General features: G+C 44.7%; 3 protein-coding genes across 3 annotated transcripts in view; 2 read left to right on the top strand and 1 right to left on the bottom strand.

Moving 5' to 3' along the window:
• nsun2 (NOP2/Sun RNA methyltransferase 2) overlaps nt 1-606 on the top strand; it is a 20,805-nt gene extending 20,199 nt beyond the window's left edge. Inside the window, exon 19 of the mRNA XM_062528864.1 lies at nt 284-606. Within this exon, the coding sequence (XP_062384848.1) occupies nt 284-581 (298 nt within the window). The 3' untranslated portion in view covers nt 582-606. The remainder of the gene's footprint in view (nt 1-283) is intronic.
• Nucleotides 607-12,780: 12,174 nt separating this feature from the next.
• ube2ql1 (ubiquitin-conjugating enzyme E2Q family-like 1) lies at nt 12,781-22,933 on the bottom strand. Its single transcript, XM_062528863.1, has 3 exons — nt 22,639-22,933; nt 21,476-22,321; nt 12,781-16,752 (listed from the first exon to the last, which is right to left on the bottom strand). Exons 2-3 carry the CDS (start codon nt 22,160-22,162, stop codon nt 16,621-16,623), a joined length of 819 nt encoding a protein of 272 aa, XP_062384847.1. The 5' UTR covers nt 22,163-22,321; nt 22,639-22,933; the 3' UTR covers nt 12,781-16,620.
• Nucleotides 22,934-23,657: 724 nt separating this feature from the next.
• Nucleotides 23,658-26,279, top strand: med10 (mediator complex subunit 10). Its single transcript, XM_062529248.1, has 4 exons — nt 23,658-23,876; nt 24,466-24,549; nt 24,919-25,021; nt 25,905-26,279. The coding sequence occupies exons 1-4, from the start codon at nt 23,755-23,757 to the stop codon at nt 25,998-26,000; spliced, it is 405 nt and encodes a 134-aa protein (XP_062385232.1). The 5' UTR covers nt 23,658-23,754; the 3' UTR covers nt 26,001-26,279.
• Nucleotides 26,280-26,535: the final 256 nt, after the last annotated feature.

Raw genomic sequence — 26,535 nt, 5'->3', positions numbered from 1 at the left:
TGTATCTCTCTCTCTCTCTCTCTCTCTCATTGGTTTCCTTTTGACTGTCAATAAAGGAAGTCAAAGTATCTCTCTCTCTCTTTCCATCTCTCTTCCTTCTCCACTTTCTCTCTCTCTCTCTTTGTCTCTCTCTCTTTCTCTCTCTCTCTCTCTCTCTCTCTCTCTCTCTCTCTCTCTCTCTCTCTCTTTCCTATCCGACCCCCCCTCCCTCTTCCACATGGGTCTGTGTTGTTCGGTCGTTCTCTCGTCCTCCTAACGTGCCGTCCTCCTCTCGTCTCCACAGTAACCCAGACCTGCCCCAGTGCCCCATCGAGCTGTGCGGCTGGCGAGGCAAGACGTCCATCCGGGCCTTCGTCCCGCGCAACGAGCGCCTGCACTACCTGCGCCTGGTCGGCGTGGAGGTGTTCCTCAACAAGCAGGGCCGGAGCCGGGGGGACGACGCCGCCGCCACCACCCCCGAAGCCCAGGAGGGGAACGCAACCGACGGGGACGCCAAGAGCCAGGAGGGGCACCTCTGGAGGATAAGCAGGCGGCCACAGGTGGAGAGAACGGATCCAGCGCCAACGGGGCCAAACCTGTGAGCAGCACCTGAACTGGGAGAGAGATGAGGAGGATGGAGGAGGAAGCGGAGGTGAGAAGAAAGGAGGGAGAGAGAGGACGAGGGGCTTCTTGGCTTTTTAGAGGTGTTGAAGTAGCAGAACTGGCATCCAGCCAAAGTGCTGTGCTGGAGGAGATGAGTGAGAGCCTGCCTGCAATGTTACAGCCCCTTTTCCTTGTACACTCTTGATTCCATGGAATCGTCACTTAGAGAGACAAAACTACTTATTTTATATGACCTTTTTTTAATGAGGGGATTTGAAGGCTTCTGTGCCTTGTTTTATCCTTTGTTTAATGATGGTTTTTTTGTCATATTTTAAGTTAAATGCTTTTTATATAAAAAGACATTCACAACTTGAGTGTAGTTCCACTAAACACAATTAATAAAGACTGCTGGTTGTTCGGTTCTGTACAGACACAGCTTCAACTGAAATAGGAGTGAGTGGTTGGTCTGGCAGATTCATTCAGTTTAAATTCACATGCCATATTTCATTTTTTTTTTTTCTTTGCAGATGCTTTATTTAGAAAATAATTAAAATAAACAATCGTATGTTTCATTTATGTGGTCCTCAGTTATTGCAGTGTACGTGTTGAAATCTAACCCTTCAAATGAAGGAGATTAAAAACAACACCATAGATGGGTACTTTATTAGGCCATCATCAGAGGGTTGTAAGTAGGACTTTTATTGGTCCTATATTGAAACGAGCTGAGTAGTCCTCACAGGCTCGAGCGAGGACTTCTGGCAGTTACGTCTAAAATACTACAAGCTAGGAACAGAAACAAAAAAAACGGTAAACCAAACTGTTCTAAAAACAACCTTTCATTAGAGTGGGCTCTTGTTCATGTTCGAGTTCACGTTCTCTTGGAGGAACAGAATGCGAATAGAAGCAGAGATACTGTGGGTGGCATCGCCAGTGGGAAGGAGAAGTCGACTTGGCTCGTGGACAAGGACCATCACTGGGAGAAAAATAAACGAAACCGTCCTGAATCGGCCCTTTTTCCCCTGAAGTCAGACAACACGTGAACAACAACAGAGGGATGAAAAAATCCGCCTTTAAAAGTGGAGATTGCAGCTGCCTCTGTGGCGAACCTGGCGCCAGATCACAGCGCCATGTGTTGCAGGGGAACGAGGAGAGAAGGCTGCTTTTTACCGGCTGCCGTGAAATAGAAGAGACAAAAGCGAGTTCTACGGGGAGCAGAAATGTCTGGATCACGTTTTGCGCTACAGACTGGTCCTGTGCCCCAGCAGAGAGCTGTGTGTGTGTGTGTGTGTGTGTGTGTGTGTGTCTCTGTGTGTGAGAGAGACGGAGACCAAAAAGGTTTCATGCTGATCCAGAGCCAGTGGAGCATGGCACAGAGGAGTGGAGGAGGGTAAGGGGTATGAGGAGAAAACATGAGAGATGAAGAAAGCTTGGAATCTCTATCTCTCGGTTCTTTCATACCACTCACAGTGAGGGACAGGAAGGAAAGAAAGGATTTGGAGGGAGGGAGGAAGGGTGAATGCCTACAGAGGGGAAAGTTAGGGACTTGTGAAATATGCAGTCCGTGTGTGTGACAGAGAAAGTGAGTGTGTATGTCTTTGTGACTGAGAAAGGCAGTGTGTGTGTGTGTGCGAGAGAGAGAGAGAGTTATGATGCTGTGCCTTTTTAGCTACAGTCTCTGCTGCCAGCTCACTCATACTCCTAATGAAATCCTCCTCCACAAGAGCCGAGCACATTCACTCTACCTCTCACTCTGTCCTGTTCGCTCTATGTACCTGTCCTCTCTCCTCCCGATTCACTTCTTTTAAGCGTCTTTCTATCTTTGTCATTCATCTTCCGGTCTCTGTTAAACTGCAGCATCTGTCCCTTTTCTTTTGTTCTGTTCCTCTCATGTCTTCTGTCTCTTTCCATCTCTCTGCGCACACAGTCTCTCCAACATCCCCGAAAATGTGCCTACTGCCTACTCACAGCCTCTGGAGTTCCACATCCCATCGTTTTGATTGCTTCTCTTACATACCTAATATACTTCCCTACATACTCTGTAGCCTAATCCCCTTAAACAAAAAGCCAACCACCCCCACTAAGCAAAAACGCTTGTGTTGTATTTTTTTTTGCTTGAGGACATCTTATCGACAATCCTAAACAAACAAATATTTATTAAAAACATACAGTGAAAGAGGGTTCAACATTGGTGCATTTGCCCTGAGACAAATGTCTATTTGAACAGTTTCCGGTGCCACTCCTGTTCTTTCCTGTTGTCACAGTTTTTCTCAGTCGTATTGGTGCATTTGTCGAATCATCACTAATATTTGCACAAGAGGAAACTGCACCCGATAGTGGATTACCTGCAAAAGTGCTCAAAATGCTTTGTTTATGTCTCAAAAGCAAATATTTACACCAAAGAAACCGTCAGTGCAATCAAAATGACACGTGGATGTACTAAAGCATTGCAATTAGTTCAAGATGGAGCCGGAGTTCAACTAAGATGTGCACAAGTGATATGGAGTTGTAACCAAAGCAACTGAGAAAACTATAAATGTCACCTAGCTCAGCCGCTGTTCTCTTGGCATAAGAGGTGAGTCAGCTCTACCCGGAGAAGTACGGAACGAGGAGTGCTGCCGCTGCGACAAGTGCACCAACCAGGTCGCCTCGATTGTCTCGCTCTCCATCTCGGCCTCTCTCCTCTTCTCCTGTGTGCTCCACTCGTGCGCGCTTCATGCAACTCAGTGCTAAGCCGCTTGGGCATGAATATACATTGGTGTTATGTAATGACAGTGTTATGCAATGGCGGAGCGCACAGGACCGAGAGGGAAAGAGATGAGAAGGAAAATACAGCGAGAGAGAGAGAGAGAACGTGAGTCTGTGTCTTCATACGTGGATTAAGCGAATTCATCCTTTCGAGCCCAGACTATCATTGCGGCCATGTCCGACTGTTAGCCCGATTCATGAAACTCCACAGGAAGAGTGGGATAGTATATCAAGCTTGCAGTTGGGCATGTATTCACACGCTCATCTCCCCTCCCACACAAATAGGCTAGGCCTACACATACCGAGAGAGAGAGGGCGGGAGCGACAGCCAAATATCCCTCTCTTGAAGGCCCATTTTAAAAACATATCAATAATTTAATCCATCAGGTTTAGTCTATAGGCTTTTGCTAAAGCCTTGGAGAGCCGATTTCATTATACTAAAGGGTAGGTGAGGGTTAGCTTAGCCAGCCACGTTCTTGATGTCAGACTGTCTAGACGGCCAGCCAGTGGAGTGATCCCCCTCTTCTTGTTCTCTTGTCACCAGAAGTGCAACATCAGCATCCTCCAAACCAGCCCCAGCATGCATCTGACAGCCTGACCTCTAGATATGCTTCCATCAGTCCTTCTACCCTCTACAGACGATGTCGATGTAATACCAGGAGATGCTTTCATGCTTATAATCTAGGTAAATATGGCTCTTAGTGTAGTCATTGCCAAATGCACTGATGAAGTTCAATGCCAGTGAAATACACTGAATCACACATACACACCCACACACACGTTTTAAGACCTATGATGAATAGTCAAGGACTGTATTATACAACAAAATAAATGATGGCTCCGTTCCTCATAATTGGCATCTTCGATCTCTCTCATTTTCTCCTCTAATATCTACCTCTCTCTCTCCTTCCCTCAATAACCCTCCATCCATCCCTCCCTCTTTCCTTTCGTTATCTCTACTCTCGGCCTCTGAGTCACACTCTCTCTATCTTTCTCTCTGTCACTTAGAGCAGTCGTTCTGCACGTCACTGCAGGTTCAGGGCGAGGGCAGCGCTGGCCGTTCAGCTGGTTCAGGGGCATTGAAAACACGAGAGTACGCACAGAGCCCAGAGTGGGAAGATCCTGTCACGACACGTCCAAGGCATTCATAAGCGTGCTTTTGTGCTGCTGTTGCATGCTGGATGGACTGCCCTGGAATCTGAATATCAGACAGATCTTATAATGAGGCGGGAAAGAAATGTTCTTGCTTAACCTAAATACCCCCAAATTAATTATACACATTCCCAACACTTGCCCCAGTAATTCTGTGGTATACGAAGCTGCATTCTTCAAAGCACTGGTGGAAACAGGGCACCATTGATGATCGCCACCATTGATGGAGGAAGGAGGAGGAGGAGGAGGAAGTGGGGGTTGCCCTGGTTAGGATTCCGCTGATGCACTGCCGTGCCAAATTTGGTCTCCGACTCACTCTCAGGTCTTCCTTCCTTCCTCCTCCTCCTCCTCCTCCTCTCTTCTCTTCTCTTCTTCTCTCTTCTTCTCTTGGCTTCTCTTCTCGACGTGGCTGAGGGCAGACTCGCCGAGGAGGCTCTCTCCGAGAAACCCATTCCATCCCCCGCTTGCCCACTCGCTTGGCTCCAAGCTTTATTTAGCATATGCCTGCAGGTGTTGCCTAGTAACAGAGACGAAGCAGATCCTGGCGGGGAGTGTGTGGGGGATGGGGGTGGCGGTTGGTGGGGTGGGGTGGGTGGTGGGGTTGAGAGACAGCGTTCCTTGCTCTTGTCACGCCCCCCGATAGAACCCCACCCCCCCACCCTCCCCCTGCTCCCTTCCTTTTCTCCCCTCTTCCATCACAGGCTCACATACCCACACGTTGGGGATGGCTTTACATTCAAACACATTGAATCCTGTGTGAGAAAAAAAAAGAAAAGAAAAAAAAAAAAATAGGGCTGGTTAAAATCGCCAATCTCAAAGTGTGGGTCCTCTGCAGTGTAGACGACCTTGATTGGCATAGTTGGATGATGCCAAGAAGCGAGAGAGAGAGAGAAGAAGAGAGATTCCTCCATTTTAAACATGAGTGAATACAGCTGGAAGGCTGCCATGGTTCCCTCAGTCTCTGTCTCAGTCTTTTCTTCTGAGCACTCTGAAAACCGTTGAACCCTACAGATATTTGTTTTTCTCTCAGCACAAAGCACAACACTGACAAGGTCTTGTTCACACTGTAGAGCCACATTTTCCACGAACTATAGAGTGAAAAAACGGGCATGGTGTAAATATTCGACTGATATTTTAACTGATAATATTTTTCAGTTAAAACTTGGCCATGTGATTTTTATATCATTGCTCTCCTCTCTGGGGCTGTGACAGTATCACACATTATCTGAGCTGAGTTGACAGACACATGGTTTGTTTTCCCTCCATCATATATCTCCTATCACTTGACGCTGTTTTGTCTTGGGTCTCATCAAACTTGCAGAAGTTCACAGCGGGCTAAGGGTAATTGATACAGCGTCTTCTCCAGCCCCAAGGCGCGCAGGGTCATGGCATGTCGATCAGATGACGCTCCCCGACTGCGTTTGGCCTCATTCTGTCCTTTTTGGGGCATTAGCATTCATTTAGCGTTCGCCTCGAAGCTACTTCTGTTGCAATACACCTTGACCCTTTGAAGGAAACAACAGCTGTGTTATTTTTTGTGTGTGTGTGTGTGTGTGCGTGTGTTATTTTACCCTCAGAGTTTAATTGACTCGACAGCACATTTTATTGGAAAGTGTTTGAGTTCTCTGACCTGGCCTTGGCTTTGTGGGTTGTATTATGTGTTGCAGCAGGCAAATGATGGATATGGAAATTAGCCGCTGGTTAGCTTTAAGCACTGACCTCTGTTGGAAGGTCACAGCGCATGAGGGAGGGGAGAGGTAGTAAACACCCCCCTCCCCCTCCCCCTCTCCCATCTTCTTCACCCCTGACCTTTCCACCGGCAGCCTCACTTTTCATGCTCATCACATACTGTAGATATTACACAATTGCTTGTTGTAAGGAAAAAAAGGCATGTTGGGATGCGGGGATCATTGAAGTGGACCGTTTTGCTCATTGGACTGACTCTTGGTGTTCTTGTGGTTTTGTCTCCAAAAAAAAAAAAAAAGGTGTAATTCGAGTGAAATCGCTGTTGCTGACTTAAAGACAAAAGCACACACAGTTAAGTGTGGTCTCCTGTGGTTAGGGCTAAGAGCTTTCATGATGATCTCATCTTCCTCCTCAAGTTTCTTTTTTTCTCTGCGTGCTGTGTCTGAGATCAGATCACGCCATACCGACTGGAACGTCACACCCTCCCAATCAGAATAGGTGTCTCATGAAGAGCAAGAGTCAGTGGAGTGAGAGTCAGATTGGGCCTGTAGGCCCCTAACACTAAACGGCAGTTGGGCATTAAAGAAAAGCCATCCTTTGGGGCATATGTTGATCCATCCATGTTTTGCATTCTGATAGGCAAATGATTTTGTTATTAAAGGTTTAGGTCAATTTTGCTCATTGTCTGACCCAGTACTTTGCCCGTCATTTAAAATTAAATCCATAGTGTTCAGACTGCCAATAAAACATAATGTATGCATCACTGACCTGAACATGATGTTGTTGGTTTGGAGGAGAAACGATTAGATAATCCACCGTTGTCAGAGTCATGTAATCCCAGATTGTTCCTACCCTCAGTAATCTGATTAGATTACTGAGCATTGCTGGGGTGATTTGATCATGGTACAGCATTGCAGTAGTTCAGTCACTGGTGTGTACCTTTTTAAATAGTCATGCACCCACTCTGTGACTTGTCTGTATATGCGGGAACACTGTGCCAGTTGATGTGTTAATATTATTGTGCTTGACTCTGTTGTACATCACTTGAATCACATATCCATAATGGTCATGGAATTGCATTCTCATAGGACTAGAGCATGACTTTGAATTAAATATGCACCACCATATAGATGCTTGAAATAGAATCCTGGCTATTGTTGCTGAGCTTGTGTGCATGTGTACGTGGTTGTATGTGTATAGCCCATGTGAGGGCTTCTGTGAGGCATTTCAACCCCGCTCTGCATTTTTTTCTCTGGTTCATTGCACTTGCCGTAGAAAGGAGAGGGACTAGCTGCACTTCTATCCACTCTATCTCACTTTACCTACCCACCTACACACACACACACACACACACACATGCACTCACACACACATGCGCACGCACACACACACGTGCGCACACACACGCACACGCACACACCCCCACACATACCCCCCCCCCCCCACACACACACACACACAAACACACACACTCATATACACACACACACACACACTCTTTCCCAACAGATGAAAATGGGGTAAACCATAAATCACTCCATCCCTGCGGAGAGCGGGCTAGAACACCAGAATCACCTTGAGGAAGAGCCCCGGTACAGTATAGGACAGCAGACTGACTGTCTCTATGTTACAGTCCTCTCACACTGCACAGCGCTACTGAACCAAGCGATAGAGATCTAGACTAGAGAGACACAGGCAGAGTAGAGAGAGAGAGAGACACACAGAGAGAAAGTAGAAGGAGGAGGAGAAGAGTGGGTGACAGAGAGATATAGAGAGAGACAGAGACAGAGAAAGAGATAGACAGAGAGAGCATGTTCATGCTTTGCCATCAGAGCTTTCAAAAAGGCCTCTAAAAATACATTTTTTCTCTCCCTCGTGTGCTGTACCATAAAATATTTATAGTCCGCTACAATCTGCCGCTCTGGCGTTGATGCAACCACCTTGCAGTATTCATGAGCCTCCGAGCTGGTTGGCTGGGAGAGGGCTGCCAAAATGGAACAACCAGCCCCCCCCCCCAACCCAAAAGCGAGCTGGGAACAGGGAGGCTTATGTAATCCACTGCACATAACCAGCAGCCAGTGACTTCAGACACACAGTCCAGTCCCTGTCGCCTTTTATCCTCCTCTGCATCACTACATCTCTCCCTCTGTCTTACCCTCTCTCTCTCTTCCTCTCTTTTTTTCTCTCTCTCTGACTCTCTCTTCCTCTCTCTATCCTTGTGTCTCCCTCACTCTCTCTTTCTCTATTTCCCTCATGCTCTCTCTCTCTCTCTCCCCCATTAATTTGTCTGTTGATCTCTATCTGTCACTTACTCTGTCTCTCTCTCTGTCTATCTCCTTTCATGTCATTCGCTCTATCTGCTTCTCAGTCTCTATTTCACTTTCTGTCTGTCTGTCTGTCTGTCTGTCTGTCTGTCTCTCTCTCTCTCCCTCTCTCTGTCTGCATCATGTAAGTCTAGAGTGCAAGTCAGTCCCCCCTGCTGTGTCTGTCAGAACTGGTGTTTCACCATTGTTCCTGCACCCTGAGCCATGTTTACTTGACTTGTCTTGTGCTGTTCTTGACATGGCACGCTCATACTGAAATCCCAGTAAGTCCCATAGGATGTGTCCAATCTCAGAGCACACGTGTGTTGTGTACATAGTCTGGTTGCACAAGATGCTGATAGCTACTTCTCACTCATGTATGTCATGTGTGCATATTTACACAGTGCGGCAGATTAAGAAATTTGTGAGGCTTTTGTTTTGAGCATTCACGCCATATAATATAATTTAGAATAAGGATGCGTATTTCTGATATGTGTTGATGTTGTGAATGTGCCTAATCATGGATAAACACTAATGCAGCATCAGATTACATTTCCTCTTTGCTTTGGTAGATGTTATGTATATATATATATATATATATATATATATATATATATATATCATTAACCACCCGTGTTCTTTCCCACCAAACAGTCTGTCATGAGGAGCATTTCACCCTTTAGATCAAAGCTTCTCCTTGTCATTCCCTATCATCAGGATCGTCCCATTTTTATTCTTCTCCTAGGGAGGATTTTTATAACCAGGGGGGTGTAGGCGTGAATCTGGAGATCTGTTTGTATTGTTATTTCAATAAGATTATGGCTATCACTGGCATTGTTTATCAAGATTAATCCAAACCTCTGTCATCCCCTGTGACAGCCCTTTCCATTACACATAGCACTCCTAATGTGTCAGTTGCATTCCTGTATTTATGGGCGCGACACATGGATGTTTATGGATGTTTTCATTTGTGTGTGTACATCTGTGTATGCATGCATCTGTGCTTGAGAACCCCCCCCCCGAATCGGCTTTGAAATGCCACAAAAATCCATTTAAAATAAATTTCATATGCCACTGTTTAGAAAGATTATGTGGATTCTTTTCTATAAGAAAACCACAGCTTATCAAATGCCACACATATATGTACCCTGAGATGAATAAATGAGGCATTTCTACAGGAACTTAACAGGCTCTAGCATCTGATTGTTTTTCAAGTGAACTGGGGAAAGCCTGCAAGCCAAGTGAACTGGGCTATACAGGCTGCTATATACTGGGAAGCATTAAATATTTAACTCTTCCTTCCATTTCCATCAAACCGTTCACATTTAGATGTACGATATGTGTGTTCATGCAGTTTTAGGTGAGAGAGGTGGTCAATTATTTAACACATGTTGTACGGAAAGCAAACAAGCTTACTTGTGCTGGCAAGTTTGACCATTAGATCTTTGGCAAGATGTTTTTGGGATGGGACTGTGGTGCCAGTAAATATGAATATGCAGTAGACCGCTTAAGAGGTTTGAGGGAGAAAAATTATTGGCAGTTACACAACGAGTCCTCCACACTTCCCCCACGCTTGGTTAATGTTTGCGCCAGTGTCACCGTCAAGCCTCAGAGGTCTGAGACAGACACTCCCAGACAGACACACTGCCCTCGATATGCCCTGTTAAGGACATTGGACCCTTATAAATCAAGGCGATCAGGGCCACTGAGATCCATTTGCATGGAAATCTGAATGCCACCTTATCGTTGTTTGGTTTTGTTCAGGTTTATCTTAGCCTCTCCCCTGATACAGTTACTGTTGTTGTGGTTGTGGTTGTTGTTGTTGTTGGTCCCTCCATCTGTTGTCTCACTGTGTATGTGAAGGGTGTCTATCTCTGTCTGTCTGCGTAACCTTCAGAGGAGTCTTTGGAGATAGGAAGAAAAAGAAAGAGATAGAGAGAAGGGGAGGGCCAGAGAGAGAGAGAGAGAGAGAAAAGAGAGAGGAGAGATAGAGAGAGAGACAGAGAGAGAGAGAAAGACCTGCCTCTTGTTTACTGGCTGGCATTTACGGGCTGTCTGTGCGTGTTTAGCAGTTGCTCTCTGAGCTTGTTATCGTGCCAGGCCCTCTGGAGCGAGATGCTGTTTGCGGTGCAGAAGAGACTCTTTACAGAACCCTTCAAATCAGCCAAGGCCCTCAATACTGCAAAAAATCTTTCTCTTTGTCTGAGGAGCTAAAATGGTGAATCACTTTTCTGGCTCAGAAAATCTCACAAATCAACAGTAAGGTTGGGGTGACAAAGATACTCTCCTTCTCCCATATCCAGTCTCTTCAAAAAATAGACTCAAATAAATGTTGAGGTGTTGTATTGCATCCCTTTCTGTCATACACAAACACATATCATTTGTCAGGAATTGCTTCATTAACTGCTTTGCAATGAATGTTGCTTGAACTGGAGCCTTTTAGCGTTATCTGTTCTTTCACCTCTTTTCCATTACCCTCTTGAAAACCCTCAGGAAGACGAAAAGAAGTGTGAGCTCTGGGATCAATCAATGGCCTCTTATTCTGTCATAGTGACACAGTCAGCGAGCATCACCTTTAAACAGGCTCGGTGTGTGTGTGTGTGTGTGTGTGTGTGTGCGTGCGTGTATATGTGTGTATATGTGTATAATGTATATGTGTGTGTGTGCGTGTTGTTTTAACTCCTATTCCATGACCCGGGCATAAGGACTCATCATTGAAGTTCACAGATGGCCAGTGTGGACTGGGGGAGTCCTTGTCAGCGGAGTGAAGTGTCCTTGTAAACAGGACAGGGAGCCGCTGATGTGAGGAGACGAGACACAGACTGTCCGTCTGCCCATCTCCACCTCTCCCCTCCCCTCCCTCCCCTCCCCTCCCCTCTCCTCCCTCCCATCCTCGCTGATGCCTGATCTCCGTAGCCAGACACCGCCTTGGCCACAACTCCCCTGCGGCCTCTCACAGTGAATCATCGAGCTCCTTAGACGGCCCTGGCCAGACTTCCCATTAACACGAATGGACACAAGGTACCCATAGACATCCTCACTGAATCACCAATGAGAGAGTAGAAGAATCAGTATTACTTCCCATATTGCTGTATCTATAGACTGGATACTGTTGATGTTTGTAGTGTGAAATGAATAGGATAGCAATAGCATATTAATTCACACAGTTTAACAAGATGTGATCTTTAAGTTATCTTACGTATGTGAAGACATGTCTGCAAAATAAATAAACAGAAATAAATAGTGCAAACATTTGCACAGGTAATCATTCACCAATCCATTTCAGGGAGCTGATCGATTGGCAGTAATCTGCTGTTCAAATGTATAGGTGTTAATCCCTGCTGTTCAGTGTTGAGTCCTGTTCCTCAGTTATTAAATAGAAATAATACAGCAATAGAGACAAGAATACTATCAGTATCCAATGTAGACCATATAGTGTCCTCTCCTGCATTCACCATGTTTTGAACATCACATCGGTCAGTGTGTCTGCCTGTGTTATCTGTTAATCGCCACAATGTTTGACATTCTCAGAAGACAGAGGGATACATAGTAGCCGTGTGCACCGCTGTGACGGGGGATGTGCCCTGAACAAAAGGTACAGTCCAGTGGGCTCTGATATCAAGACAGTTGTAAATATGTATCCAGTGGCAAAAGTACAACTTATCATAAAACCCACCAGTTATCACAAAAATGATGTGAGTAGTACACTATGTACATTGTCCCAAGTAGGGAAAAAGCTATTTACAGAGGGGCGTCAAAGGAAGCTCAGATAAGGACCGGCTATGTTCTGTCGACAGGGAATGGCGGGTCTTTGAGAGTGAACGTGTCGCTGGCAGGGTGAGATGACAAAGGTCCTAGCCTCAGTGTGCCAAGCTGTTGACGTGACGTAAATGTAGCACGTGGCCCTAAGGCTGTGACAGACAGACGCTCCTGAAGCCTGCAGGCCCATTCATTGACTGTCTGAGGTGATAGATGAACAAGTGTAGGGAAATGTCTGCTCATGGCTTTCATATTCAAACTAAAACAATGTCTTGCGCACTCTGCCGTCATAAATTAAGGTTGCCCATTTACACACATTTGTATCATGAAGGAATGAAGAGATATCACACAGAAAAGGCATAACTCAAAAAGCTTAGCACAGACTTGTTCACATGTAAAAGAGTGTTTAACCAAGTAGATAGGTGAAATGGCGATACTTTGAGTGAACTAATAATGGCAGCTGTACTGAATATAGACTGCCAAAAAAATTGCATGTTTAAAAGCACAAACGTACAAAACATAAGGGTTTAAGAAGAAATGAAAACAAAACGACTTATGTTCAGTAGGGTAGAATAAGCCTACAACTTTTATTGCACATTCCTGTTTGGTTTTGCTCCGACTATGACCTGCAATGTTGTATGCGCGGTGCACTGGACCACACGAAGTCTTGTAGTTTATTCCCGACAGTCCCTGGAGCCTGAGATAGCTACACACGTGACTCCACTTGCTTCAGGTACATATCATTCTTAAATGAGTTTGTTTTTTTCTTTTATCATCATCTTTTTAATCTGTGACAATACCTGCAACATGCTTCAAAATCTTCAGTTTGGCAAACCACAAATAAATTAAAACACAAACATTCATAGAACACAATTTGACATTGTTCGGACGTTAAAAAAAAAACCTGGACATGAGAACTTGAAAAATAAAGAACCAATAAGAAAAAAAAAGACATTCAGTTCTTTTTTTCAAAATTTTCTTCCTTTTCTAGAAAATAAAAACAGAAAAAAAATAACATAGCTAGCTAACAATCACAGACCACATGCAGTTATAATACAACAGAATCATCTCACTTGTTTTGGACAATTAACTCAGTTAGTTAGTTTATGTAAACTACCAATCTAAACTATATCACAAAATTATGCTCTTTAAACTGGCGAACACCCAATTTTTGAGATATTTCGACTTAGTATACTTAGCCACTTTTCACAGAGCTCTCTTGCTACGGCCATAGGAATACATAACCACTTTTTTCAGTGACTGCCCAAAAGAGAACGTTGGAGAAGATCAAAAGCACTTCTATTTGATACCAGACCCGACATGTGAGATCTGTACTGAGCCATCCAGCTTGTTACATAATTGGCATTAGAAACCAAAAAAAAAGCGCCCAAGTGCTGTGATACAAAATGTCATCAAACAAAGTACGGCTAGAGTACAGGAAGGAATGCTATTTTTGTGTCGGATGAAGAGGCGGGGTGTAAAAAAAAATGACGCACGTACGAGGAGAGCCGAAATCAACCCCTCGTTCTAGGCTCTCCAACAGACTCGTTCTACTTTTCCCCTTCCGAGGGTAAAGATGATGACAAAGACTGGGTAAAAGCTCGCCTGGGAAAAAAAAATAATAATCTCATCGCAAGAATCCTGTCCCTCCTTGACCTCTCTGCATGGGGAAGTGTACTAATGTGAAATCAGGGGGGTGAGTAGCTAAATTATTCCTCGGGTATCTATCCTTCTTTTTCTTCAAAATGTCACATTAATTAGCAGCTTTCGGTATGACATTTCGAGTCCCGACAGCACTGATGGATCCCATGCTTTGAGGCCTTCCGTTGTGCACTGCTTTGCATAGAAAGAGACATGCATGCACTGGGCAAGACACCTCAAATCTCCCTCACCATTGATGTTACAATACTGTGGGAAAGAGGAGAGTGGAAATTGGGATTTGGCGTACAGTCCCCCCAATTAATCTCAATTACATGCCATCTCAGTCTCACCAGCACTCTATTGTCCCTGCTCCCTGAATTGTCACATCCCATTCAGTGCATTTCAGTTTAAATGACATAAAAATAAATACTTTAACTTGATACTATGCATGTACAATGCATACTTTCTCCCGGGGTTTGTGGATGTTAACATAACTTAAGACACCACAGTACACCCAATTGCTGGCCCTCTTAGGATTCTAAGGAGAAGCTGACAAAAAAGAATCCAGACAAAGAATTCCACCATCAACCAGTCTTAGTCAAACCTACTGAACACTTCTTCAACGTTGCTGTTTTTCCCAGTAACATGTTGATCTTGTGACACCCACTAAGCTATATCCAAACACCATTTTATGCCAAGAGTCTCAGCTGGTCTATGACGTCTACGGATCGGAACAGGTTGTCCCTACTGTATCCATGCCGCCCCTCTACATGACAAAATCTACTGCTGCCGTGGCTCTCTGACACTTCCCCCCCATCCCACACGGTTAGGTCTGTCAACACGCCAGGTCAGATGCCACAACACGCCAAGGCTAACGCATGAGCCTGTTGCAACCTAGCATGGCAGGCGTGCAACCGCGGCAGCTTTGGCGAGCTTGACGTCTTTCGTTTGCCGCTGATAGTGCATGGCTGATGTGACGTACAGTAATTTCCCGTGTAGCCCGCCCCTGTGTATCAACCTCATATCTGAAGAAATTTGGTTATCAAGGTATAAACCTTGGTTCGTAGACGGGAAATTACGGTACACGCGGGGCGGTTTGTTAGAAAACGGTGCCGACACCAACTGCCAAATTGGACTTCTGTGATTGGAGACCAGCAGCAGAGATATTAATTGAAGCAATATGCTCGGAAACAATAACAGGGCTTTCCGAGGGCTTGAGATTGGCTGTCTCGAGGAGGCATTATGTCCGAGGGCCAGCACTTCATAACAGCCGCAATCACGGCACCGGCGAGTGAGAGCCAATCTTCCTGGGCACTGACAAGTCCATCAAAAGCCACCATGGCACCAGCAAATAATAGTGTCAGGCTACCGCGAGCGAGACAAGCACATCTCCATCAAGCCCGACGAATATCTCCTGTTGTGATTCTTTCCACTACACTACACAATGTGTCTTAAACAAACACACACGCATACACACACACACACACACACACACACACACACACAATGACAGGCACACACCCCTCTCATCAAATCCAACTGAGGCTCTGACATTCGTTGCTGGCCATCTGGTATCTAAATCATGAGAATTATAGGCTTTTGGTCTCCTCCAAACACACACACACACACACACACACAAAAATGATATAATGAACAGAGAGCGTACAGTAGTTCACTCTGTAGTAGTAGTAGCCATTCTGTTTTTTTTTTTTCTCTTTAAAGTACCTCTGCATATGCATGGGATTTTTTTTCTCCATTAGAAATCAATGACCAGCTACGCAACACAGTGATGTCTAAATTTAGCCACACGCACGCAATAGAGATAGAGAAGAGAGAGAGAGTAGAATGAAAGAATGACAGAGAGAGAGAGAGGAAGAGAGAGAGAGAGAGAGAGAGAGAGAGACAGAAGAGCACAGCTCCACATTAAGTACAATCTTCATGTTGCATTGAACTGTGAATCACAGCACAGCCAAAGAAGAGTGGGGGGAGAAAGGGGGAGAATGAGCCTTACATGTGCCCTGCTGCTCGGCCTGTCTATTATTAAATATTTAACAATGTCATTAGCATGTAAATGGGAGAAAAGTCTGACGTCACTCGGGAGCAGTGCGCTCAACAGCTTGTGGAGGGGAGAGTGGGGGTGTAGGTAGGGGATGGGTGTTCTGATGTGAAAGATACATTGATGTAAGAAGACAGGGGAGAGGGATACTGGTGGTGCTGGTGTTGGTGGTGGGTGGAGGGCAAAAGCAGGGGGGTGGGGGGGGGGTCTTTACCCCCCCTACCCGACACGCCGTGTCCTCTCGAGCGAACGCTCGGACTGTGGCTCCTGGGTGAACAGTCGGAAGAAGATGGAGATTTACACGTGTATCTGTCTGTCTGTCTGTCTGTCTGTGTGTGTGCGTGTCTGTGTGTGTACAGTATGTGAGTGTGCATATCTGTGTTTGATGTTTTTGTGTGAAAGAGATGCACTCTACCGTGTGTAGTGTCAAGTACAGTATAGTAATGGTGGCTGTTTATCAGTAGATCTTTTTTTTTTTCTCATATTTGTTTTCCATAAAGTTCGATGGTGAGAGACAGAGGAAGGGAAGTGGTAGTATTCGAGGAACAAGTAGACGAAGAAAAACACGAAGAAGAAGAAGAAGAAGGAGAAGAAGAAGTAGGAGGAAGAGGCAGAAGAAGAAGGAAAAGGGACCAAAAAAGAGCCACGTGGCGGGTTGGCCACATCCCCATGTCCCCCGACTGGAGAAGGTTGCACTCAGCCGTCAGACACGGGGGGAGATACCCAGCCGTACTTCTCGTGGGTCTTCACAAGGCTCTTAAAGGTGGCCTCGGCCTCCTTACGGCTAAAGGCCTTCTTGGACTTGCCAGCTTTCCTGCAGATCCGCCCCTGCAGAGAGAGAGCGAGTCAGAGCGAGAGAGAGAGAGCGAGAGAGAGAGAGAGAGAGAGAGAGAGAACAAAATCAAGTTCAGTTACAGGGCATACAAAGCAGTTAACGTCTGAAGTTACAACTGAAAACATAAATCAATCCTCCACACTAAGGCAACAGAAAGATAAACCGTTACAAACATTTCATGTAACATCTATTTTCCAACATGATAAACCAACAGTATGTCACAATAATAAACCTGAACGACATAATACTTGTAAACGTGAACAGACTCAATTCTAATGACATTACCAATTCCTTCATTATAAGCTTCGGACTGTCTGTTCAGCTCTCTCTTTAAAAAAAAAAAAAAAAAAAGACTAGGGCAAACAAAAGCTCTTCACCATGGAGATGCACAAATAGATCCCCACAATACTGCACCGAGCCCCTCCGGGACAAACTGTCCCAAACCACTGAGAACAGTTCTGGTGTCCAATTCAGCCTCACAGTCCATACAATCTCATTGAACCTGCTATGGCGGTTTTGAATAGCGAGAATGAAGGGGTTTGTCTCTGGAGCCTGCATTTAAAAGGGACGTCAGGCCATGGTCAGAGAGAAGAGCTGACGTCACCCGGGCTGATACCAGATGAGCCGATGTGTTGAGAGCCTTGGTATTCACGGCACACTCTCTGCAGTCAGCGGTGACCACTGCAATATAAACACGGAGGTATGCGCTCACGGGGGCTTTTGAAGTCGCAGGCTGATTAACGACCTAATCATTTAATGGCTCCCATGTCAGAGGATGGTCTCGGCTGCAGAGCAAGAGAGACTCTACCTAACAGCCATGAATGACTACTCGGAAAGGCCACAACATTCCTATGGTCAGAAAGATGGCCGCTAAACACACGGCTTTATTCCTCGTAATGGTAGAACGGTAGAATAATATACAATTTGTACAGATTTTATAAAGCTTATTCCTGAGCAACATTTCCCTTGAACACTGCGTTTTATTTTGCTTGGCAGGCCTGATCTGAAAATAAGCTAAGAAACACAATGGTGAAGGAAAGGACTTAAAAGCTATGGTGTAGTAAGCCACCTAATCCACCTAATCTACCCCATCATTTTTGTAAGGTTCATATCTATGGGAATTAATGTGGATCCTTCATTACATTGCAGAATTGCCTTCCAAAATCACTCAGAAATACCCTACTACCTACAAATGAAAGAATCTAATTAATCCAATATTACTCACTGCATGACGAAGATTTATTCAATTATTATTGAAGGAAGGCTTTTAAAATTGACAGTTACAGTTTGACAAAACAAGACATCCCAGTCGTGTCTCATGTCTGCAAAGGCCCAGTACTGACAATGACAACCATCGAAGGATAAGCAAATAAACAGGGGTAATATGGAAATATTCCTTCACAGATTTCCTCCTAAGATTGAAATGACAATATATGTAGAAATAGACACAAAGGGTCACTGGTGGAGGCATTGCTTTCATTTGGTCATTTTAGCAGGATAAGTAGCAGATATGTGACCTAAGTGTCCACATATGCAGGGAGAATGAGAGTTCCCATGGAGTCATGGGCCTGGATGTGGATTCTGTCATTTCTGATTTCCTCATTATATCTTAGCGGGGCTGTGCTTTTGATATTGTGACCTGCACCCTTGAAACAAGACGTTGGAGGGGAGCGTGTGTACCTGGCTTCCCACCACATATAACCACCTGTGTGGGCCATGCATCAAGAGGCAGCTTTCCTGTGTGAGGTGTGACGCAAGAGGGGAAGAGCCCATTCTTTGCGCTCCCACGAGCATGGCCAACGGCGGTGGTGGTGGTGGTGCTGGTGGAGGTTACGCGGTGGATCATGACATTCGGCGATCATAACGCAAAGCCAGTCAATCATTTCCTCAAACGACTCTGAACACGGCGATTTCCGGGGAACAATTGCCCACACGCAGCACAGGGCATTTGAAAGCCAGAGGACACCGGAGGGGATGAGACGACGGGAGAGAGAGAGAGAGAGAGAGAGAAAAGAGAGAAAGAGGGAAGTGGACTGGGTGCTTTCCAGAGGCCTGCACGGACAATAGGACATGGAGAGGAAAATCGAGAGAGAGAGAGAGAGAGAGAGGAAGGGAGAGAGAGAACGGACGTATGAAAGGGGGAAAAAAAACATGGGTACGATAGAAATAGCCTGTTAATGCCCAGGGCTCACGGGGAGGCAAGGCAAGGCCATGGTGTAATGGCCCGGAAGTAACCAAGTGCGCTAACTGGAGAGGAGAGCCGTGCCGGTGAAGCGCACAAAGGCCTGTGATTTTAGGATTAAAAAGACTAAATGGAGCTTTAATTAACAGATATTGTGTTTATGGTCCCTTACTGAGAAGGTCTTTATGCTCGACAGGAGAGCCGCTAGCTACTTGAACAGGGCTATGAGAGGAGCGAATGGATGGGGAGGGCTGGGGGGGGGGGGGGGCAGCTGAAGCTGACGGGGCGTAATGCCAACGTGTTCCCAGGGCTCAAAGCACATCCAGTACAGCCCTGCGGCACCCGATGGCTATGGCCCTGTTCGACGTCGTCTACAGTGGCTATTTCGGTGTTGGCGTGTGCACCACTGCAGAGCAAGGCCGCACTCCTGTGAACAGAACACACACCACACACAGGGCCAACGGGTAGTCTTGTGAATGAAGTTTTGGTGAACTGGCGCGCACACACGCTCGCTCGCTCACTCACTCACTCATTCTCGGGCCACTCGCGGTGCATTCTGGGAGAGCGCACAGCACACTCAGCAACGATTACATAACCGACATGTGCCAGGGAAAAGGATAAACAGTGCTATTCCGCATACCATCTGATCCACGGGCAGCCACCGCCGAGGGCCTGGCATTCCACCATTCGAAAGCACTCCGACAGGACTGAGTGGATGCAATTGCCTTGGCAAAGCAAACTGCCTGGCTGTGCAATACTGCTGCCACAAAGCCCAGAGAAGGGCACAGATAGAGAAAGTATTGCATCTGGCAGAGGTGCCAAAGGATGACAGACAGAAGTTAATGTGCTCGCTCATATTCCAAGATGGTTGGTGGGGAGGGACTGATGATTGGCTGGGGGGGGGGGGGGGCACAAGCCTTATCCAAACAAGCAGACTTAAAATAGGGAGCAGTTATCATCCCAATTCATTTGAATGACACATAAGCTAAATCTGGTTTTGATTCCTTTTTTTTGTGCAACTCTCAGGACTTGTGATTGGTGCAGTGTGCTGTGGTTGGTTACACAGTCATTGTGATTCAGCAGTCTATGGTCATCTAAGCCTGTGTTATGATACGAAGATGGAGACGTTTGGACTTTTGTTATATGGTTTTCCACCACATTGGCAGGCCTGTGTGAACACATGGAAATCAAAAGACTCATGTGACCTGACAAACTGCAATATTATGATAATAACCTGAAACTGCTGCAAGGCTATGTGGTTCTACTAGGGTTATTAAAGACAGGGAACCTTACTAAGCCTAGTTTTTTCCCTTTTTTAAAAAAAAAAAAAAAAGGCCAATCTAGTCAAACAAAGCAATTCCCACAGTCAACAAAACCCTGTGGAGCTATGCTGGATATAGCCTGGGGCAAGTCAAAGAACTGCATTGTCTTTCAAGTGGGCGATTTAAGTATCTCAAAAGCTTATGACACGAGCTATTTGTTTATTTATTTATTTCATCCCAACAACAAAGAAGATCATTATCTGAAGATCTGTAGACCACTGTGTGTGTTAATTAACATCATTTTAACCACTTGAGGCTGCAGTTCACTGCATTACAAAAAATCTTCCTTAAATGAAACTTTCCTCAGTACTACTGTTTAAGTGTGCAGATTGGTATGCTATCATAACAGAATTGGCCACAAATTAGACCCCCCCCCCCCCCCCCCCACACACACACACACAAAAAAAGTGATAGGACCATGTTATATTATGAACCTCTTTTTGATCTGTCTAACAACCTATAACACTATATCCAAAGAAATGCACAGGGTTTGAAGGAGAATATGTAGCAATTAAAAATAGGTTTGAAGGTGAATCTGAAGCAATTAAAAATGTTCTTGCTTACAGTTGATGAATGCCAAGTGTAGGCTATAAACAACCCTGGCTAGAACAGCCTGATAACTTGGGAAACTTAAAGCTAAATTAATGTAATTATTCATATAAAGCTAAAATGCCATTGATTGCTGAGTCTGACTCCTCATGTCACCTACTCGCTGCAAACCCCTGTATCTTCTCCTCTGTGTGAGTCCCTCATGTCATGATAGACATCAGATGGCCTTGTAGGTTCTATGCCCTTGTTACATTAAAAGGACATTGCAACCTTGGCTTGACAGAATTGAGATCTTCTTGGCAGATACGGGGGAATAGGCCTACGTGACGTAGCCGATGTGCACATCTTCAAAGAAATTCAATTTCTGGAATACAGCACTCATAATGTCATACTAGGATTAATCACACAGCTTGCACGGCGCGGATCGATAATGCTGAGAGGCACGGTCATGCTGTTTCAAGTGATTGAAATGGTGGAATGGACCTCTTCCTTCCAATCACACATCAGTCAGACAGGATGGGCTTTAATTTCCGACTTAAATGAATAATACAAAGGTTACAAGGAGGCCCTTGCGTTGCCTATCTAACCCATCCCAAACCTAGATCCAGGACGTCATCGAAACACTCAATCATATCATTATCTTGAATAGCCTTTATGTCTCACCTGTCCTTTCACAAGGCTCGCAGCAAACTGCCTCATGACGGCCTCGACCGTGTATGCGCTGGACCAGCCTCGGGGGGTTAACAACTCCATGCAAATAGCTCCTCCATCGAGAACGTAGCCGTTCTCCAGCCTCGGGGTAAGCACTCGCATGAAAGGCGGCGAGAAGGGGAAATTGTCGGGGAAAGTGACATTCAGCAATATGAACTCAGTGTTCGTCTCTTTCATGTCCTGCCACAGCGCGGAGTCCTTGTCCACCTGGTGCAGCTTCACATTCCATTCAAAGAGGTTATCATCCATCAGCTCTACGGTTATAAAGTTGTCACCCAGTCGTCGGATCTCTTGCAGTTCTTTCATCAATCTCCGTGTCCGGACCTGGGTGCAGTGTTGTCTGTGGGGCGCCAACGAGGGTATCGAGCTACTGGACTTGCTACTTTGCTGTTTCTCTTTCGTGTCCTTGCCCTGTTGTTTGTCCTTAACGGGCGGTTTGTCCTTAACAGGATGATCGAATTTCTTAGCCTTAATTTCGGGGGTGCTAAGGATGTTCGTCTCATTGCTGGTATTACAGTGCTTCGTGTTGTTTTTCTGGTTGCCCTTAGTCCCTTTCAACGAGCCTTGGTGATGCTTCGGGTCCTCTGTGTCGCGGTCGTGCAGACGAATAAGTCCGATTTTACGCAGAAGGGTTGCCATTGTTGTTGATATTCACAATCCCCCGTAAAGAGTTCTCCAGATGCGTACTATGTCGTTGTCGACGAACGCACGCGAACCTTAGTTCACTACAGGCTCGGAAGATGACCACAGGGCGATTGCATGTAGCCGTCCTCAATGCATCGTTCCGGCGAATTCAAACTGAAAACATAAGAGCCATTGCATAATTCATCAGAGAATGGATACAGTTTTCCATTCAGATCATACCAACATGTTAGCTGTGGTGGGACATACAACCAATACAAAATTACCAACGTATCCTTCACACGGATGCAGCAATTTTGACATGTGGAATGTTTATTGACTGCAGCGAAGCTATGGCTGCGGATGCCACGCCACTATTGCTAGCATAGGAGGCTTTTCAAACAGATAGGTTAAACAAACCTTGCTCCCATACATCCTGCTCACAACACAATTCCACAGCACATTTTTATGTAAGAAATACACATACATCTTACCTGCAAAATAACACGATGGTGCACCTGTTCCGTTTAGTGTTTACAACGGACAGTGACTCCAAAACGATATCGGGTTGCAGATGACTGTTAATCCTGAGTTCGGCTGGGTCTGGTCTATCTAAGCCAAAGCCTTTGATGTAACCGCAGCTGCGGCAACACTAGCGCTATGTTGCTCGGAAAGAACCAATCCGATAGCCTAATCCGTCGCGAAAGCAAGAGCACACATACACACACACACTGTTATAGCTGGTTTGTACGAAGCTCTGAGAACACTCGCTTTCGCTGTACCTGGACGGAATGGATAATCAAGTCCCGCGCACGAGCTGCGAGGGTAGAAGAGGGGCTGGGCTTCCGATGCATCAGCTGTCGTAGGGGGATTAGTTAATGACGTTTTTCAACCCCCCCCCCCCTTTCTATTTCACATTCCACATTAGGTTACCTTGGGAAGAGAGCATGAGCTGGTGCACCAAAATGAATAAATCAAGCAAGTTAAAATTAGAATATAGTAATTAGGCTATGTGTTTTTGATTGTGTTCCTTATCTTAACATATACAATATTCAGTTAAGTCAGTTAAGACTAACAATGGGTATACATCAGGTATACATGAAATATTCCACTGTGTTGCTTTTAAACCAGTAATAAATAATCTTCCTGTAACTACGAATACGCCGCTCTGTCTGGCACCTGGCTATTTTGTGTCAGTTTAATTATTTGCTTTTTGTATCTTTTTCTTTTTCTTGTTTTATTATTTTGATTATTGTTGTTATATGTTTTGTGACTCAGGGCATTGCTGTAAAAGAGCTTGATGCTCAGTCAATTTTCCCTGAATAAAAAAAAAAAAACGGTTGATGATGAACTAAGGATGATTTTTTTTGCAGCATAACTACTTTTCAGCAACGAGAATCGCTTTACGGCACAAACCAGTCGGCTGTTTCCACAGAGACGGAGCCTACGCTTTAGTGATTGGCTAACACGCTACCAGAAATCGGTACTGCGGTATGGGCACTATGAAGTCTATTAGGTCTATGATGAAAACGCACTAAGAAACCTTTGTTTACTTACGTTTTCTTTTAATGTAAAGTATTCCTGGTAGTTGTACGACTAATTGAGCTATTATGGCTGAAAAATTTGATAACTTAGAGGAGCATCTGGAAAAATTCATCGAAAATATCCGTCAGTTGGGGATCATCGTAAGTGACTTTCAACCAAGCAGCCAGACGGGACTGAATCAGAAGCTGTAAGTGGTCTTTCTAGTAAGACTTCAAAATGAATTGTTATAACGTTACAAAAACGAACACTAAATAACGAGGACTGGATGACTTAAAAGATCGCTAGACATTTAACCTACAAGAAAGCATATCCTTGGACTGTAAAATAAGCTAAGCATGCTAGCATGGTGAGCTATGGGTTAGCCAGATAGCAAGCTAACTATAGGCTTGTAGGCTGGTAATATGTTGCTGCCATACATGCGAAACGTTTATCATGTATCTCAATAAGCTTAAGCATTGAGATGAAGATATAAATTAAGTCGTTTTGGTCAGGGATTGCACTAGCCTGGTTGTAACACATTGTATCATTAACATTAGCCGACACTACCTAGTAGTCAGGACAGTCATGCTAGCTGTTGACGTCTGTCTGTTATGACTTGACTGTAGTCTTCTCTGTAAATGATCAGGATATGAGTTGTATGCAAGGTTAAGGATGCTCTTTAATACTTAAGTGTTGTAGAAATACACATTATTATGTGTAGACACAAATTAATCCATGGTGACGATGAGCTTAAGGCACTGGCAACTTCAAATGACCTCTTCTCCTTTGTCCCACAGAAACTTCATGATCACTGGATTGCAAGATATCGAGAAATGCCGACAACAGCTGCACGACATCAACGTACCTCTGGAAGCTTTTGAGTGAGTCTTTCACATCTGGCCAAAATGTTAAAATATTTAAGCTTTGATGGTGATTCATTTAAGGATGCAACTTTAGTAGAAATCCTGCTGCTACAAGATTGCTGTAGCTTTATTTATTTGGTATTTACCCCAAAATGTGTAATGTCAAGGCTTCGCTGCTGATTGACCACTGTAGCAAATCGCCTCGCCAACCTTGTAGCACAGTGAAATCAACACCTTTCCTGTGTCCATTTGAAATGTCAGATGAAACAGTCTGGGATGAATGCATGCTTATTGCCTTTCATATATCCTCTTTTTGCCTGGCATGTTGTAGACATTCAAGCTGCCCATGTCAACAAGTTTTTATATTGAAGGACATTTCTTTCACAGGTATATTGACCAAGGACGGAACCCCCAGCTCTACACAAAGGAGTGCCTGGAGAGAGCCTTGGCAAAGAATGAACAGGTCAAAGGAAAGATTGACACTATGACGGCAAGTTCACATTTCAGTCTTGTATTCAACTGTGAAATCAATAACTGTGCCCCAGTTTTAAGAGCTACACACATTTACAATTTCAATTTAAATTTAATTTTACTTATAGAGCGCCAAAACATTACACATGTCTCATGGCGCTTTACAGAGTGTTAAACATTCAAAGAGAGCCCATGAGTAACAGGGGCAAGGAAAAACTCCCTAGAATTGGAGATGCATATAGGAAGAAACCTCAGACAGATCCACGACTCAAGGGCTCAACTCATCTGCCTAGGGTCAGTTACAGTAGAGTAAAGTCATTTGTAGTATCAGAAGGTTCAAATAGTCCAGTGTAGGGAATAAATTGTCCATTAGTAATCCATTAGTAATTTTGGAAGGTAATGGGTCGCTAGGATGCGGGGGCCAGGGATCCGGGCAGGGAACCACAGCAGGCGATGGTAGGGCAGTCATAGGGATGATGATGGCAATGGCACTCAGAGGGATGGGACTTCAGGTGTGATGAGGGCCAGGCACAAAGATGGCTGATGACTGGTAGTGGTTTACCTCATAGGTGAGGTATAGGGGAAAGGGAAGATAAATACACAAATACACTTTTATCCAAAATGACTTACATATCTCAATTACATTAAGAGGGCCATTGTCCCTGGAGCAACACGCGTTTAAGTGCCTTGCTCAAGGGCACAACGGTGGAAGCCGGGTATTGAACTCACAACTGTTCAGGCTACTGGTCTGGAGGAAAAAAAGATTGATAGTGTGCTTTTAGTTGTAGTCTCTATATTTCTAAGTGTAAGTGTAGAGTTATGCTTGGTAAGCCTTGTGATTCTTTTAATCGTGGGGTCTAGCAGTCTACATTTGACTAATTTAATTTGTTTGATTTTCACAGAAATTTAAAAGTCTCCTTATTTCGGAGTTGGGAAAGGTTTTCCCAGAAGAAATGACCAAATATAAGGCTATCCATGGAGATGATCCACCATCATAAACTTGGCTACAACATTGTCATTGTCAAGTCAAAATGTATATATGTTTATATGCAAATTAAGCCTTTTTTAAAAGAAACCAAGCACCATAAAACCTTTCAATTTTGTAATAATTTTCCAACATTTTATATTCTGCTGCTCATCATGCAAAGGAGCGATATGAATTTATCATTGTAGTTTGATCTCCAATCAATGCAGAGGTAGAGTTTTGGTTTTGCTGTATATTGATACTGGTATGTGTTTTTGTTCCTTTTCATTAAAGTTGAGGATCTGGTATTATTCGTTGTGTCTGGTTGTCTGTGGTCTCTACCATTTACAATGACCGTTAACTTTAGTTACAGTGTCAGCCGCGCATAATTCTGCAGAATTTGAGTTCGGGAACATGGCATTAGGACGTGATGATGGATTATGGTGTTTGAACTGATCTAGGGAAAAATGTCTCTGCAATTCGATAGACTTGACCAATCGGAGGCGGAGCAGCAAAATATGTGAATTGCATCGGGAGACCAGCAAAAATATCCCTCTTAATAAATGCTT

Source organism: Sardina pilchardus, chromosome 24 (genome assembly GCF_963854185.1).
Source record: "Sardina pilchardus chromosome 24, fSarPil1.1, whole genome shotgun sequence".
Classification (NCBI taxonomy): Eukaryota; Metazoa; Chordata; class Actinopteri; order Clupeiformes; family Clupeidae; genus Sardina; species Sardina pilchardus.
The sequence above is the reverse complement of the archived record's forward strand: the minus strand, read 5'-3'. Positions and strand labels throughout refer to the sequence as shown.